Consider the following 18685-nt stretch of genomic DNA (forward strand, 5'->3'; position numbering starts at 1 on the left):
TCCAGCAAAACTTATACGGCTATGTAAAATGACGTTAGGCAACATCACCAGCTCCGAATCGGGAAGAACCTCTCCGATACCAAACGCGGTTTCACACATGTTGACTTCTTGTCGTGTGATTACTGTAACCTAATGTTGAAAAAGATAATTTGAGTAGCAGATTTAAATCACACCGGCATAATATTCTTATGATGCTGCCTGCATATACCGATTATATTGTTATCATTGGCCTGAACAACCGCGCCATCAGTGCGGCATTTTCCAACTTAGAAGAACAAGCGAAGTAAGTGAGTCTTGTGGTAAATGACAAAACGAAGTACTTTCTGTCAACAATCTCTTGAGCATCTTGGGACCCACGTCACTATTGACAATTATAAGTTCAAATTTGTGAGAGACTTTGTTTATTTGGGAACCAATGCAAACACCAAAAATTACCTATAGATTCAACGAAGAAACTCTCTTGCCAACATATGTTACTTCAGGCTAAGTAGGCAATTAAGAAATAAAGCCCTCTCTCGAAAAACAAAAATCACGCTCCACAAATCTTTTATCTTGCGTGTCCTGCTGTATGGTGCAGATGCTTGGTTAAAAGCCATAGATGTTTTTCTGATCGGACTGACTGGCGGAGGCAACTCGACGCGATCAAGGTCGGCTCACGTTTGTAATGCCCAACTAAGTAAGTAAGTAAGTGTTATCCATAGTAACAGTAGAGGAAATAGAAAAACCCTTGCTTAAATACTACATATGTTAGTCTACATGGTCATTAGAAGAGTGATGATCGTAATTGAAAACCTCCTTTCAAAATGATTCCATATTTTAATTTCTTTCAAGTCCATATTTGAAAGTATACTCGTAGTAGGTTGCCTTGTTATCATCAATACACTGTTATGGTCCACCACCCTGTAGGTGTGCTTTAGTTTCTTTTCTGATTGCTAACAATTTTGGTTTTTTCTCGCGTTGTTTTCGCATTATACCTTCGGCTATAAATGTCACTTTCCCTCATTGGACTGAGTATTCAGCGTATTCCGTATGGGTAATATCTCTACATGAGGGTATTAATTCTAATTTCTAAATAATAAATTCAATCCAGTTATTTTCTTTTTAATTATTATCTAATTATAAATTTAGGTGTAATTAAGTTTGTGAATATATTTGCAACCCGATAAAAAGGCGACATAAATATTTCTCTTGTTATAATTTAGATATTTTAATATTTCAGATATTTTATTTATTTACCTTAGAAAAATTGAAAGGAAAAAATTTTCTTTGTTATTATAATCAATTTTTTTCTCAAAAATTGAAAAAAGGTCTTAATCTGGCAGTCAAAATTTAACAGTACAAATCCCAAAATAAAAATGCTAGCAGCTCGGCGTCTTCCTCGCATTTTAAATCTGTTTTCTAAAAACAGTTTGAAACGACCCATACTGGAATGTCTAAGACATGCTTCGGACTCAAAAAAATGCGCTAAAGTAGAAACGGTCTGTGAAGTTGAATGTGCTAAGAAAAAGTCACGAAAGAAATCCAAGAAGAGTAAAAAAGAAGAAGAAAAAACTGAGTCAGTGTGGCAACATCCTAATTTGGAATGTTGCGTCGAGAAATGTCCAGATATGCTACCTCGCTTTGACGAGCTTTACTTTACAGAATCAGATAAATCGAAACGTAAGTACTTTCAGACGTGGGTTGAATGCCCTACACCTTTAAAGAAACCTAAGGTTATTTGTAATTATGAAAGAGCAAAACTTCCACCTATGCAGAAACGGAAAAAGTCAGATTGCTTAGATACGGCACGAAAGCAGTCAGATGGTTGCTCCACTGCTGGACCAGAAAAATGCCCGAGAATAAGACTCTGTGGTTGTAGAGGTGCACGCATTCCACCAGTTTGTAAAACATGGCCAACGCCAAAAAACTGCAAGAAAAGATGTGCTCCTTTCCCTAGTTTCTCTGAATGTATGAAAGATCCTTTCTCAAAGCCACGACCTGTGGAATGTAATTGCCTGCGAAAAATAGCCTTATGTGAGTTATTAAAAAATCGTCTTAGGATGCAAAATATTAAGAAGTAATGCAGAAATATTGGAAATTCAACAACTTTGAAAAAAAATACAAAAATAATTTTTTAAACGAAATTGTTGATAGTAGAAAATCAAACAGCATTTGAAACCGAGTAAGGGGAATAAGAAAAACTCTCTGTTGCTATTTATTTGAAAGGAAAGATGCAGCAAAAGCAGTATTGGCGCCAGTACTAGTTGCTTAAGATGATCATGAAACGTCATATAATGATCACAGTCACAGATCACAGTTATAATCTTTGAATTTAGGGAGTAAGCGAAAATGATGCTTGTGAAGAAGCCTTGAGTTTACTATGGCATCAATCCATCCATCCATTGTAATGAAATTAAGACAAAATGTAGTTCTATAAATAATTCGGTACAATTAAAAATTTAAAAAAGCTGACAACAAAAATTATAAAAATAATGCACTTTTATTTTTAATAAATTTTTTGAAACTAAACAAATATTGTAACAAAAACTACTACATTTACTATAAACTGGTTGCAAAATGTTTTGATCTAGAACTAAATATTGGTATCATCGTCAGAATCCAAGTTAAAAACAACCTTTTGACGATTCAATTTTTTCGTACGACTAACATTGAATTGCACGCTCTCCTCTCCAGAACTTTTATCATCATTTGATACAAAAGGTTTCAATTGCTTAGATTTAGAATTGATTAGATTAGATACGGCGCTTATTTCAGGTTTTTTTCTTTTGTATCTATTTTTAATAGCATCGATAGAAATCACATTCTCTCCATCTTCAACGTTGCTGTTCTCTTTATTTGTGTTTTTTTTTCTTTTAAGTTTAACATTGGGCACTCTACATCGATTTCGTTCATAAGCTCGTAAGTCACGTTCCGCTTCCTTAATTTTTAGTTTTTGTTCGAGTGTTGGATCCTTGCCAGTATTGGAGAGAAATTTAGTCCCGACTTCTCTGTTAAAGGATCGCTCTGCCAAAGACATGGTCATTTTTCGGTGTGTTGAAGATTCTGTAGAGTGTGGTCTAAATGTGAATTTTTGGGTTATTTTGGCTAGAGCCTCAAAATTGCGTTGCTGTTAATACAAAAATTAATTAAAGAGATTATAATTATAAAATATTAATATTATTTTATATTTACTTGACGCGCAAAAATATATTCATAATCATCGTCTAATAGTTGCATTTTAGTGGCAATATAAATTTCATTACCCAAATGTAAAGTATAGGAATTATCAGACCAGTGTACCATGCGGGCATTAGTCTCTTTCATTTTTTCTTTTTTTTCATTTAAAGCGTATCGCCAACGGATTGTATTATTCACTTTTAACTTTATACGTTCACGGCCTTCTTCATCCGTTTTACCTGTAATCTCAATTTCATCATCATATAGTGTAGTATCAAATGGTTCACTGTCAATTGATAGTATATTGGGTAGCTTCACTTTAAACGAATCCTTTCCAAGATCTACATAAATGCGTGGAATTTTTATCTTAATATCTGCACTCTCGTCCAACTCTATCGGCTTATTTAAGCTTACTAAAGTCTGGTTTTGTTGCAATTGTTTGTTAGATCTTACAATTGAATTGTCTTCATCAGACGATATATCACTAATATCACCAAACAAATTATTTACTGATAAATTCAACTATAAGAAATATTATTATATATTATATGTCTATATAAAAATTAAGCACATATGTATATGTAAATGTGGCTTACGTTATCATTAGTATCATTATGTAGTTTGACTGAAAAATAAATAAATAAATAATATGTATATTAAAAATATATTAAAAATATTATACATTAATCATCACTACCTGCTTCGGAGGTTGTAGGTAAAATATCGGATTTGCTCTTTTTACCAATATTTTTAGTCTTTAACTTCTTTCCACAATCTATATCTGTTTCGGTGATTTTAATACGTTTGTTACCCTTTTTGACAAAAACGGCGTCTACTGGTTGTTCAATCTATATATAACGTAAAAATTATTTCGTATAAATATTTATTTAAAAGAAATTTGTCAGTTAATACATACACTTTCATTTAAGTTAATTTCATCCTTGCTGGTTACACCCAGCTCAGCTAATCCCAAAACAGTTAGTAAAATATATATTATTTAGTAAAAAAAAGTATTTAATGCTTACCTGTATTTTCACACAGGTTTGGAATCGTTTGGTTTCCCAAATCAATGTTACGATCTTCAGAGTTGTCATTGGTCTCATTTAAGTCAACAGGCGGAATAGCTGGGTTCATGTTCCAAACCATTGGGTCTCCCAAATCAATATTAAAATCTTGAGACTTTTCATTGATCTCATTTGGGTTAACAGATGAAACAACTGTTAAATTTGCTAGTACTGTCAAATCACTTTGACAATCTGTATCTATGTTAGGATTTATGGGTATTGTTATAGTTTCATTAAACGAAATAGCATTAGAATCATTCATCAAATTGCTTCTCATTAGCTCGGGCTTAAATGATTATAATTACTCAATTTATATAAATATGTTAAATTATAAAAATACCACTCACCTCATCGCTTTTACCATTATGTAGTGGAACTGCATATTAAAAATAGTTTTATGAATATACAAATACATTAGTAGGAATATATAGAATATATATAATATAGTAAACTTACTTGACATTGAATTTATTGACAAATCGATTGCCAATAATCCAGGCTATAATTAAAAAAAAATATTATTAGATATATGAATAACAGATAAGTGTATATAACATATATATACAAGGTAATACCCCGATTTGCGTCTCTAATTGGAACCGACAAAATGCGACGCAAATTTTTTGGCTTTTGAGCAGTTGTTGCTGGAGAATTATTATTTAACACATTGAATAGCGTCAAAGACAGTCTAAAATAACATATAGCCTATTGGCATTATTCTTTGATTCTGATTTTTCGCGAATCCAAACACTACCAACGCAATTCGAAGCCAAAACTTAATTTTTTTTGGCGACGCAATTTGATTCAACGCAAATCGGGGTATTAGTGTATATATATAAATCAAACTTACATTAACTTCAACTGCATTACGTGGTAGAACTGTTAAATAAAAATAATCTTATTAAAACAGTTATAAAGTAAGAATATTGTATACTAGCCTGTGATTTCTTCTTCCAATGAGCTCTTAAGTGCAATTACCTCTATTCCATTTTCCTGATTAATAGGCAAATTGTTTCCAATTATTTTAGACTTTAATTAATAGAGATTTTGTTAGATATATACATATATGAAAATTATAGTATAAATGTAGATTCAGACTCACATCGATCTCACCAATATTATGTGCTTGAACTGTTAATTTAAATAAAAAATAATAAAACATTATACAATACATATATAGTATAAGATACTTACAAGGTGTACTTATAGGTAGGGTCTTTTGTTTAATTGTCCTATAAATTTCTATCAACTCATTATCACTTTCAATGTTAGCCGAGAAAGCGTTTATGATTACTTTGGACTATAATAAGAAAAAATTTTGTTAGATATATATCTACAGAAAAATCTTATATATATGAATGAAAAAGACTTACATTGTCTTTATCTACATTAGAAGATTCAACTGTAAATTAGAATTAGTTTCAATGATATATAATCGTTAGCTTATAATATAAGCATACATACTTGATACTGTATTTGGATTTTTTTCTTCCATTTTAGTATCAAATTCTATCAAATCTTCTTCTGCACCTGTGGGTATGATTATAGCGTTACTACTTGAAGGTTTAATATACACACTCATCATTTTGTCTGTCATTAGTTCAGGCTATAATTACAATGAGATTAGTATTATTAATTTAATGCACTGAACTTCCCGGTTTATCAATCTATTATTATTAAAAACTAAGATTTTGGATATTAAATAATAATTCACGAATTACCTTCTGCTCAAAAAGTACCCGGATTGTTTGTTAACTACTCCTTAAGTAATAGACCTTTTACAAAATTTTTTTTTTATTTTTTTTTGTTATGTTGGTACACTCTTTCTTGACATATGGTACAAATTTCAGCGCCATCTGTCAATTAGTTTGTTTACAGCAGCTGTTAATGTGAGACTACCTCAAGTGCATTGGATTAAACGTTGGCATAGGTGAAATTTAAATTTGTGTTTTATTTACTAAATTCGGGTACTTTTTGAGTAGAAGGTATATTTACTTTATTACCACTGGTTTCTTCAACTGATTCAGCTAATAATTTTTATTTAGTATAATATAATTGTAATATAATTATTTTGTAATAATATATTATAATTACTTACGAGTTTATTCGGCTTTGTGTAAATTTCGGATTCATCAAAAGTTTCTGGGCTAGACAAATCATCACAAGTATCATCACTGTCAGAGTATGCAATCACGACTCTCTTCTTTTTACTTGGTTTAGTTTTATTCACAATCGATTTCTTTGATGTTTTCTTTAATTTTTTTTGCTTTTCTAATTCATTTTCGGATTTCTGATCCAATTCTTTATCATTAACCTAAGTTATAGGAATTAAATACGTTTAATACCTATATATAGTTTTATATATATGCAGATAACACTTACCAGCGTACGTATGATAGCACTTAGATCCACTATAAAGTTATAACAGTCTTAATATTAATACAAATGTTATATATGGATGGGTGTAAAATATAATTACCTGCAAATTGTTCAGAGTTTGAGTTCACATCTTCCTCTGAGTTTCCTGCCATATATACGGTTAATTTGTTTTGTAAATATTATATATGGAAGTGTATAAAACATAATTACCTTCAAATTCTTCAGAGTTTGAGTCTATATCTTCTTCAGAGTTTTCTGCCAAATATACGGTTAACTTCTTTTGTAAATGTCATATGCGAATGTGTATAAAACATAATTACCTGTAGATTCTTCAGAGCTTGAGTCCATTTCTTCTATATTCCCTGCCATATATACAGTTAACTTGTCTTGTGATTTTTATTTTTGAATAGTTGATCTCTAGTTGATATATTTGAATTTATTGGATTTTAGTATAAACATTAAGGTTATTTAGACGTAGATCAATAATCAGTGAAATGATTGACAGCCCTTTCTAGTTCTTTCTAGAAGTTGTAGAAGTGAATTGCCAAAGCATCTGATTTTGCGTCTTTGTCGTACACGATTGCCAGAAAATGGCAAGGAAATGTGGAGTAGTAAAATTAAAGGTTATTAAAAAATTCTTCCTTTATTTAATTTTTATTTCTATAAATATTTCTTTATTTATTACTTTTAAAAGCACTATAATTTTTTAATTAAGTCATGTAATGAGCAATATTCAGTAAATTAAACATATTCACAAGCGCCATTTTTAACATGGTTATAATATAGACCCTATTTCTCAATATCTTTGTCGAAAAAGTTTACTGTAAAATAATTATATATATATGTATATAGGTAAAGTTTTTTATGTAATATATTATTATTATATGAAATTACCGTTTTGTATTTTAAAAACTTTACGCATCTATACTCTAACCCTATAATCTTTAGAATGTTTAGATTATAGGTTTCAGCAATTCTATTAGAATAGAATTTGTCGTTGTTTAGTAGCCTTTCTTACTAAAATATATTATATATCTTGCAGATAACACGTGGTAACACTGATTTACTAGAAGTCACTTTATAAACACTTGAAAAAACAATAGTGACGTCGATTTTAAAGAATATAAAATCGACGTCACTACTTGCGAGTTTAAAATAAAAATTAAAATGTTTACCAATTATTGTTTATATGTATTATTGTGTTCAATAATTATATATAAAAATTTAATTTATGCAAACTCTGATATAATAATTACTAATAGAATTATTAAGTGAATCGATGATATGTTAGACTATCTAAAATCCACAGATTAACAGCACGAACTTATACACAAAATCACAGCTAAAAAAAGTAATACTAATATCATTGAGAATGACAATGCTACCAACATTTTTTCTTCAGATTTCTTATTGAAAATATCAAATATCAATAGGAAAGGATACATGTATATATATGGTATATGGTATGGTATATAAGATAGTATAAACATATTCTTTGTACCAAAAATCTTACTTTTACCAATATCAAGAATAATACATTGGATTATATATATATATATATATTATATATATTATATATTATATATATATATATATATATATATGGCGGATATGGCAACTGCAAATATTTAATAACATATGACACACAAAAGGCCCAATAGCAACGTTGTTACTTCGCATGCAAATGGTATAAAAGCCGAACACCTCGACAGTTAAGCTATAGTGGGATAAAGCAACTCCAGAATTGGTGACCCCGATCCACATAAAATCAAAGCTGGTAAATGAATACCGTGATTTAGGCAAATGAGTTTAGTTACTAAGGTTGAACATTGCATTGAGACATTTCGCGCACCGTCATTTGCTCGTCCGCGACGTTTAGTTGGAGCCAAACTTGAAGAAGCCAAGAAGGAATTACAATTTTTAGTCCAGACAGGGATTTGTCAACCTTCGAAAAGCTGTTGGACAAGCCCGCTTCACATGGTTCGCAAAAGCGATGGAAGTTAGAGACCGTGCGGCGATTATCGCATACTCAACGCGCAATCTAAATCTGACCGGTATCCGTTTATTCATGATGTGACGAGTATTCTTCATGGTAAAACTGTGTTTTCGAAGATTGATTTGCAGAGAGCGTATCATCAGATACTGCTCGCACCAGCATACATCCCGAAGACAGCTATTACAACTCCATTTGGCCTGTTTGAGTTTCGATTTATGACTTTTGGCACGTTTTTAGTACGAAGGGTTTACGTTCTCTGGAGAGCAAAGTTCAAGCTGTTCGTGATTTTCCTCTGCCATCGACAGTTAAACAGCTTAGACAATTTTTAGGCATGGTGAACTTTTATCGACCGTTTTTGCGTAACGCTGTGCAGAATCAACAGCAGTTGTTTCATCTTACGCCTGGTAATCGTAAGAATGATAAGTCGGTGATTTGTTGAACTCTGGAAGATATAGCCGTTTTTGAGGCATGCAAGAATGATCTTATCCAAGCTACTTTGCTTAACTTTATGGCCCTGGATGCACAATTGACGCTCACGACTGATGCTTCAGACGTTGCGGTGAGTGCTGTTCTGCAACAAATGATAAAAGGAGTGACTCACCCGTTGGCATTTTATTCAAAAGGTTTGAGTCCAGCGCAGACTAAGTACAGTGCTTATGATCGTAAGTTGACCGCTCTCTATAAAGCGGTCCAGCATTTCAAGTATGCTTTTGAGGGACGTGATTTCGTCATTTTTACGGATCACAAACCATTAACGTTTGCGTTCAGGCACATTAGTAAGAACGCATCACCTCGTCGTACTAGGCAGCTGAAGTTTATTAGTCAGTATTGCGCTGATATTCGTCATCTGGCTGGTGCAGATAATACGATGGCTGACTCTTTGTCTCAGGTTTCAACGGTTCAGCTGGAGGCAAATGAGATTAAGTTGATTGCTGAGGGGCAGAAGGCTGATGCAGAGTTGCTCACTCAGCTGCAGAGCCAGTCTGAGGATGGCGTTGGGTTAAAGAAAATTCGGATATTGAATTGTTCTGCGATGTGTCACGCAGTCGTGTTCGGCCTTTTGTTTCCGCAAACTGTCGGCAACTAGTGCTTACAAAACTCCACGCTTTGACTCATCGTGGTATTAGAGCAATGCGGAAGTTGATGCAGGCTAGGTATGCTTGGCTTGGGTTGAGTAGAGATGTGGCAGTGTTTTTGCGTAGTTGCATCGCATGTCAAAAGTCTAAGATCTAGCGGCATACTATAACACCAATTGGTTCATTTGCTGATGTTGATAGTTGGTTCCAGCATGTTAATGTTGGCATTGTGGGCCCATTGCCTTTGTCTCAGGGGAAGTGTTATTGTTTGACTTGCGTCGATCGTTTTTCTCGGTGCTTGTTGCTGTGCCTCTGGCAGTTATTACGGTAGAGGAAGTTGCAGCGGTTTTTATCGACGATTGGGTGGCAAGTTTTGGTTTTGCGGAGGCTATTGCCACTGATTTAGGTCGGCAGTTTGAGTCTACTGTATTTCGGGAACTAATGAGATTGCTTGGAGTGAAGCATTTTCATACCACGGCTTATCACCCTCAAGCAAACGGCATGGTAGAGCGTTTCCATAGGACATTGAAGGCGGCCATCTGGTGTTATTCCTCAAGCAATTGAACACAGTTTCTTCCACTGTTGGGATTGTTGGGATTGCGAACGACACCGAAGTTAGATCTAAATGCTAGTCCTTCAGAGATGTTGTTTGGAAATCCTTTTTGTGTTCCGTGGCAGATGCTTTCGGATTTCAAGCAGAAACCGCCGGAGACTAATTTCGTTTCGTCGTTGCGAAGGTCGCTAGAGAAGGTTAAGCCCGTTGAATCAACCAGGCACTGACATCCATCTCTGTATGTTCCGTGTGACGTTATCAATTGTAGGCACGTTTTTCTTCGAGTGAATCGTGCGCGATCTCCACTTGAGGTGCTGAGACGTAGTGAGAAAACGTCGGTCATTGTTTGCCGCGGAAGAGAGGTGACGGTTTCGAATGTTAGGTTGAAAGCGGCATACATAACTTGTGATGACATTGAATAGGTCGTTCCAAAAACGCGTCAGCCTACAGCGCTGCTAGATGGTGGTCAGCCAGTGAATGCTTGCGATGTCATAAAATTGTCCAAGTGAATGCGGAACGGCAAGGGACGACAAAAATAAAAATGAGGAGGTGTCTGCAGGTTAATCTTCAACACGCCAAAGCTGCTATGGCGGTTTTAATACAGCGCCTCATATCTAAAAAAATTGACCTGCCTTTATCCAGGAGCCATATGTCTATGAGAAACAGATACAGGGACTGAAAGGTAAGTTACTCTACAACCAGTCATGCCAGCCATGGTTGACATCGTGCTTGTATTTTGATAAGTGATGTTATTAATGCTTTCATTATTCCACAGCACACCAATAAAAACCAGGTTCAGCTATTATATCTGTGGACACTTAGTAAGTACGACAGAGCACATTGTTTGCTCATCTTACCTACCTGGAGACTCCCACGACCAGGACTTCTTCTTATCATTGAAAGCACTGGTGGGCTACTGTATAAAAACAAGAAGCAAAGTATCTCAGTTCAGTTAAGAGTGCGGAAACATAGTCGTTCATGCTGAAAAATCAGTCCATCAAACAAGTAAACACTTTGTTACCTCGGTAGCATTATTACAGCTGATGGTGGTGCAGCAAGCTCTGTTGACAGCAAAATACAGAAGACTAGAGTGAATTTTGGAAACTTTTGAGGTATATGGAAGTCAAATGAACTCTCACCATTAACTACAATACATGCTTATAATGCGTGCATGAAGTCTATACTACTGTATGAAACTGAAACCGGGCTGACTAATTTTATAACACCAAAAGCTATTTTCAAGGAAATACAAAACTTAGCTTTAACCAAAGAGAGTTGGAGATGTTACATCAATATTCAATTGATTGGACATTATATGTATTTATATTAATCGATTAAGAATTTGTACATGTTTAAGCCAAGCGCTATACTAGCAAGTTTTTGACAAAATATTTTTTGGTTATGCTTTCAATTTTTTGCAAAGATAATTAACTTGCCAAAAACTTAAAATGAAAATTCCTTCACAATTTTCCGGCAAGTTTTATGTAAGTTTTAAAAATTTATACGTGTATAGAAACAAATGAAAACAAAATTATTAGTTAATAAAAAAAAATTTAATTAATAAATTTTTATTATTAATAAACATTATTTATTTTATTAATATAATTCATGAGTACTCCATGTAAACTAAGAACTATGTTTTTATACTAAATTTGAGATTTGATAAAAAAATTTTTATTGGTTCAACCTGTTGATCGTTTTAAATTTTAGGAAATCCTGTAACTCGTCAAAAGTCTATACCATTGTACGATTTGTGACAACTTTTTTAAGGTAATTTCTATAGCATTTTATTAAAATTATCACAATTTGAACTATTTTATAGTAAAATAATGAGTGCCCAAGGAATGAAGTCAATATTCTTAAAAGTAATTCTTGTTGACTCCTTTTACTATTTAATTGAGATGAACGAAGAGGACAAAATTTTTTTAGATGCTGTTAGGCGTGAGATGTTGGCAAGTGGGGATGTAAAGTTCTGTGAATATGATCTCTTCTCTAATACGAATAAAATCACTTTATTTGGAGAGACTAATTACCCTGGTACTATTATTATATTAATGCAAACTGCTCTAAAGAACATTTATGATTTATGCCATGGCTATGGATCTTTGCCGAGTTCTAATAGGAAGATGCAAGTAATAAATTTGACTAAAAAAGATATTTGGCAAGACAATAAGGTCTAATGGGGCTGTAATATATGTTTGGATCTAAAGAAAAAATTGTATTACATCATTGCGCAAATACACTTGATATAGAAATAAATAATTTCTTTAATTTCTTGATATTCAGAAATTCGTATATAAAGACATGTTTATACATGTTTTATGTTAAGATTAATGACGTGGCCACGATTGTTTGCATAGAATGGCCCTTACAATTATCGAATCTTTTTACAAAATTTTGTTTAGAGGAGTGAATTCTGTATACGAAATTATAAATATTGCGTATTTGTCGCGTTAGAGCTATCCATTGTGTGGTTCCGTACGTACACTTGTATTTAAGATTTTGATCAAATTTTTATATCAGTATATTGCTTCGACCCTGCCATTATTGACAGAAAATTGGTACAAACTAGGTTCAGTTTTTACGGAGTCGGCAGTTTGAGGATTATCGACAAGTTTCTTTGCATAATTTCAAATAGAAAATGCAGTGATTACAAATCGCATTATCATATAATATTTACTGCTGTCCTCTTTTAGTGGATCGTTGAGTCACTAGATTCCTCTAAATCTTATTCTATTGCTTGCTTCTCTCGTAATTTGGCTCTAAGAGTACTGTGCGTCTTTAAGCTCCTGGTCCACGGTTCTTCACTATGGCTTCAGGCTGACGGCTACTTTGTGCATTTTAGCGTAGGGCTTGCTTTGATGATATACACCATCAAAACGTGAAAATTCATATCTGGGAAGTTTCCACCGCAATAAAGTTAAAACATTACGTGTGGTGCGTTTTGTGCCATTTTTCTATTGAAACCACATATTTTATATATTTAATTCCTCAATTTCATTTTAAAAAAAAATTAAAGATTGTATCGATTATAATTTATGGTTTGAATTCTTCGAAAATTTTTTAAAGACGTTTGGGTCAGAGCTATCGCGTCTTCAGTGATAGCACAGTGATTACACATAGTCATTTTTTTACTTCAGTAGAAGTGATAGTTTTGTTTGTTGATCAAATCCTTATGCGAAAAATCAATATCACCACTTGAAACAAATTCGGTGTAAAACATCGTCATTTTCCCAGATGTGACCATTTTGTTATTGCTCAATCCATCAAACGAAAAACTAGCTTCATCACTGAAGAAAATTCGATGCGAAACATTGTGTTTCTCCCAGATGTGACAAATTTGGTTTATGAATCAATCCACCAAGCGAAAAATTAACCTCATCACTGAAGAAAATTCGGTCCAAAACATCTTCAATCTCTTATGAGTGAAAATTTTGTTGGTTAATCAATCCACCAAGAAAAACATAAGTCTCATCATTGATGAAAAATCTATGAGAGACATTGTCAACGAAACGCTGAAGATCGTTCTATATGTATTGTTAATAATTTCTATATAGGTATATATAGTTGATGTTTTTGTAAATATCCGATGTGAACTGAATTAGATTTCATTTGCTATGCCACCATACACTTTATGGCCAAATTTTATACTTGATTCGAAGTTCATGTATTTATTGTCAAATAGATTTATTGGAACGCCTTTAAACGCCCCAGTTTCATCATAAATTTATTGTTCCTAAAGAAACAAAATACTTAGAATAATTATAATCACATCCGTTTTGCTGTCCTCAGCTGTTAAGGTACACTCGATTAAATATAATAAAAATACCAAAAATTGTCGCTTTTATCAAAGAGAACTTAGAATTAAAATCCTAAATAATTACAATGCCGCAGTGTAGAATTCATTGTTTTGTATTTTGTAGTTCTTAAGTGCAATAAAAAGTTTATGTACATTAGAAATAAAAAGCAATATTTCTTAAATACTTTAATGCCACACACGAAATTACTGTGAAATATAAAATAAATAAAAACCAACTAAAGAACAGTATTTGCCTTGATTTATAGAAATAACTTTTTGTTAGTAGCCGTTAGTCTACTTGGCTGAGTGCAGAGCTACAGAAATACTTTAGAACTGAGAACCATTAAAAAAAATAAAAGAATATTTTATGGTCAACGCTTCGTCTATGTGGTGTATGGTACTTAAGTTAACAACTGTGCCTTATTACTGGATGATATATTTTTTTTTTTAAAGAAGTATTTAAAAACTTAACAGGGATACTTTAATACATTTATAAAAAATTGTAATTAGAAAAAATTTATACAATTCTTTAAGTCATTCCGTTGGCTTTTGCTTCTTCTGATGTCGACAATAAGTAACTGACTTAAATATTTAAATTTTTTAAAGTAATTATAGATTAATTAATATAGATTTTTTTGATATAAGATAATTTTTTTTTTCAATAAATTTATTTTTAATGAAAACATTCACGGACTTAATACATGTCTCTAAATCAAAGATTTTTTTTAGATCAAGATCGCATATTAATATAACAAATTATTATCTACATCAGGGCTGTTCAAAGCACAGCCCACGGACCACATGCGACCCGCAACATATTTTTTATTTACCACAATTACGCAAATTTTCCCTTGATATATTTTGATAAAATTACATTATTTTATTTTTATAATATTTTAAAAAAATTTATTCCAATAAATTAATAAAACTAAATTTAACATTATCACCGCACCAAAACCATAGGTCCATCTGTGGCCCACCAATCTGCACAGTGTCTTGTATTGACCCGCGATCGCATCTGGTCTAGAAAGCACTGATCTACATTATCTATATTGCTATCTATATTATTATGCATATTTACAATTATCACACCTCAATTATTTATTTGTATGGATTTTGTATCACAAATAGAACTTATTGCTGTTGTCGTGTTGTTTTTAATAATGTAAACAAACTGCAAACCATAAACTTTAGTTCAAATTCAAAAGAACCCAAGTGCTACTTATATCCAGACCAAAGTATTGTTCAAAGCATATTCTATATTTACGAATAGAGTTTTTTATAAAATTTTCTGTTTATAATATAACAACAATGGTGTTTACTATTACCTATATCGCAATGGGTAAATAGTAAAAATAACCGAAACAGTAAATACACTTGATTTTGTCTATTTGTAAAATGAAATTGTCTCAACGTATTTCCAACAATCCAATTTAACTCAGGCTGTCCATTTTAATCCTTGGCGTGATTAATTTTATTGACCATCAGTTAATATATTATTAAAACTTGTAATATCAATTAATTATTACTAATTGATTCAACTTTTTCAACAACTGATTGTTGCAAACGTAAACAAAAGTATTATGTTGCCAATATAAAAAGCTTAGAAGAAACACATATTCGGAGTTAAAGAGTTTTTATATACATTAGAAAGGTGGCAGCATTAAAAATAAGGTAAAAGTACAACGCCCATCTTAGTCAAAGAAAAGACTTGACTAAAGTGATAATATAGCAACATTTCCCGTCACTTATTCACAAATTTGACTTAGATATATTTGTTATATCAGATCCTAAGCGTTCTGTGAAAGGCAGACACTTTCCCTTGATAACTGGAAGGGGATTTCATTTTTTGACCTTAATGGGTCAATAGTATATGTGACTTACTAAGTAAATTTCGTCAACTATGCATAAAGTTTTTGTTAACTATGCAAAGAAACTTAAAAATTTCTTCAAAATAAAGTAATAATACATTCAGACATCAGTAAAATTTATATAGTTTTGCTCCTTATAATCAGTAATGAGCATGATTTACCATACAAAGAGCTTTTCTTCAAATGAGCTCATTTACAATAAATCAGCTTAGATTACACCAAAAATGTCAAATGCAACTCTTCAAAATAAATTTCCTACAAAAAAAAAATGATCAAGATTTAAAGTATTTGTCATATATCTTAAATATAAAATGTAAACAAATTACAGCTGAGCTGTAAATAAACGCACTGAGGACGTAAGTATTTAATAATATATTTGTTTTTATTAATTGAATATGTAATTGGTATATATAATGTATATAAATGATTTAATATATTAATTAGAAGTTAGACTTTCAAAGAACTTTCTGAAACATAAAAGCTTTTTCACACGCAATAAGTAACTTATGTCAATGGAAACGACTAAATCTTAATTAAGCAGTAGAAATATAGTATTATTTAATTATGTTATTAATTATATGTATATAAGGTGGTATTGATAGGCTTTTATTCTTAGTTAAAGTTATGTTTAAAATAGTTAAAATCAGTTATGCTGAACAGCGATTTTTAGAGAGTTTTTAAACACATTTTTGGATTTAAACGTTATAAATTTTGAGATAAAGTATTTATTTCATTAAACTCTCAACGAAAGCTGCATATATTTAATTTAATGTAATTTATCACGTTTATAAGCATTAGTCTTGATTTAATTTGTAACTAAGTTTTTTCCTCAAAATATTATAGTTTGTTGGCAGTACAATGTACTAATTATGTTTAATATTTAGATTTATCTCTATAAATAATCAGATCTTGGCTGCCAACACTTGGTATTTACGGTATATTGTCAGTTTAGCGCTTGTATGGGAAGTGTGTGAGGGTGAAGCTACAACTTAAAATAGATGATTATAATTAAACCTTTAAAAATTGGTCTCTATTATAGTGAGGAATAAAAAATGTTTACAAAGAAACATTAGAGATATACAAGGCTTTGAAATATTTTTTTTATTGATATTTAATATAGCGCTGATTATATATGGGTATATAGGTATCCATAGTATATATGACATTTAAATGATATTTCAATATAAAAAATTGTTTTTTAATACTAAAGTATATATTACTATAATATTTTGTATAATTTTGATTTCACTATTTCCGTATAAATATATATAAAATATGAAAAAAATTTATATGTACATAAATCCTACGATAGTTTGTAGTGTGACTAATGGTTTTAACTGTAAAACTATTTCACCATAAATTTCAATAATTGAAACGGTTCTTTTTGACTATAAGAACAAATCTGTCACAAAGTTCAAGAAAAGATTCTCAAAAGATTCCTTTGAAATAATGTATGGTATGGTCACAACGGTATACAAAATGAAAAGATTTTTCAACTTTGACAAAGTATGACAAAGTAGTCATCATTACATGTCACAGAACCATGAAACAATTATGGTACAAAAAAAAAAAAAAAATAAAAAATAAAAAAAAATAAAAAATCGAAATAAAAATTTGAAAAAAAAAACATATTCTTAAAAAAAAGAAACATAAAATAATGAAATATGTTGCATGTGCTTAGAATGTTTAAAATGCGGACGGACATCCATAAGTATCTAACAAAATTATGACAATTTCATTAGAAACACTACTTCGTCAATGTCAAAAAAGCTGAAATGAATTAAACCGAAAGATGTGAACTTTAACCGAAAAATGAAAAAAAAAGAAATTAACTCAACAGAGGCTTAGAAAATTAGAAGAGTTGGGGTTTAAAGTGAAGAAAGGTTAATATTATTATTGTGATAAAGAGAAATACATTTTAAAAAAAATATAATAGAATCTGACTTATTTATAGGTCTCTTTCCGAGAAACCTACTAGATCAAACCTAATAGATGTATAAGTTGACATTAGAAAATTCAAACTCTATTGCGTTATATACCGTTATATACTAAATGCTATAAAGATTACATGTCATTTGTTTGATAATTTTGTATGTACACATTCAAATACTATATAGAAAAAATTGTTTAGATTTCACATTCTATAAATTATTGATTTAATTTTTATCAAACAGCATTTAATCAACCTATATATTGATAAGCTTTTTAGTCTAAATAAATCTGAACACAGTTCAACCATTAATTTCGAAAATGAAGCTGCACTTACTATGACATGATCGATTGGTAAATCTGGTTTCAATCTAGACTTACTCTCCATCTGTTAAATTTTGTTGCCCCATCGAACACTTAGAGTAATCTAACATCTTAGTACTAGTGTTAGCAGATATTTATATTTTTTATGAATAAATATACCATATTCAATCAAATGACGCTTTATCAGTCAAATAATATAAAATAGCTGTTAATTTCAGAGTAATCTTGCTACTCTGACAAAACATTTACAGTGTTATAAATTAATCTCGACTGTTATACATTTTGTTTGAAAATAAAAATTACTTTAAAAGTGCATCTTGATTGAAAAAATTACCTCAGTTTAACAAGATTAACTCTTACCACCTTTTAAATATAAGAGCTATAGCACGTTCACACTGTCTCATTTAGGTGCTGTCATGTACCATAACTGAGCGTATTATCAATAAATTAGCTTATTTAAGGCGAAAAATGTCGAATGCAACATTTGAAAACAAATTTCCCACAAGGAAAATTAACAAAATTTGATTTATGTGTCATA

The 18685-nt window shown here is 31.3% G+C and overlaps 2 protein-coding genes across 4 annotated transcripts; one reads left to right on the plus strand and one right to left on the minus strand.

Moving 5' to 3' along the window:
* Nucleotides 1-1276: 1276 nt before the first annotated feature.
* Nucleotides 1277-2467, plus strand: LOC119680968. The gene has a single exon (XM_038094016.1). It carries the CDS (start codon nt 1356-1358, stop codon nt 2058-2060), a length of 705 nt encoding a protein of 234 aa, XP_037949944.1. The 5' UTR covers nt 1277-1355; the 3' UTR covers nt 2061-2467.
* A 16-nt stretch (nt 2468-2483) lies between these two features.
* On the minus strand, nt 2484-7956 carry LOC119680966. Of its 3 annotated transcripts, none has more exons than XM_038094015.1 (20): nt 7856-7956; nt 6920-7016; nt 6810-6854; nt 6700-6744; nt 6603-6631; nt 6319-6534; nt 5685-5826; nt 5594-5622; nt 5415-5520; nt 5323-5351; nt 5159-5249; nt 5071-5099; nt 4677-4719; nt 4568-4596; nt 4182-4506; nt 4073-4119; nt 3854-4004; nt 3753-3781; nt 3172-3678; nt 2484-3106 (listed from the first exon to the last, which is right to left on the minus strand). In XM_038094015.1, exons 2-20 carry the CDS (start codon nt 6966-6968, stop codon nt 2573-2575), a joined length of 2475 nt encoding a protein of 824 aa, XP_037949943.1. In that variant the 5' UTR covers nt 6969-7016; nt 7856-7956; the 3' UTR covers nt 2484-2572. The 3 variants fall into 3 exon arrangements, with proteins under 3 accessions (XP_037949943.1, XP_037949942.1, XP_037949941.1); XM_038094014.1 differs by lacking the exon at nt 7856-7956 and adding an exon at nt 7494-7720; XM_038094013.1 differs by lacking the exon at nt 7856-7956 and adding an exon at nt 7494-7720 and having other exon boundaries at nt 6920-7152.
* Between the last annotated feature and the right edge of the window lie 10729 nt (nt 7957-18685).

This window comes from Teleopsis dalmanni, chromosome 2, assembly GCF_002237135.1.
Source record: "Teleopsis dalmanni isolate 2A chromosome 2, ASM223713v2, whole genome shotgun sequence".
Lineage (NCBI taxonomy): Eukaryota > Metazoa > Arthropoda > Insecta > Diptera > Diopsidae > Teleopsis > Teleopsis dalmanni.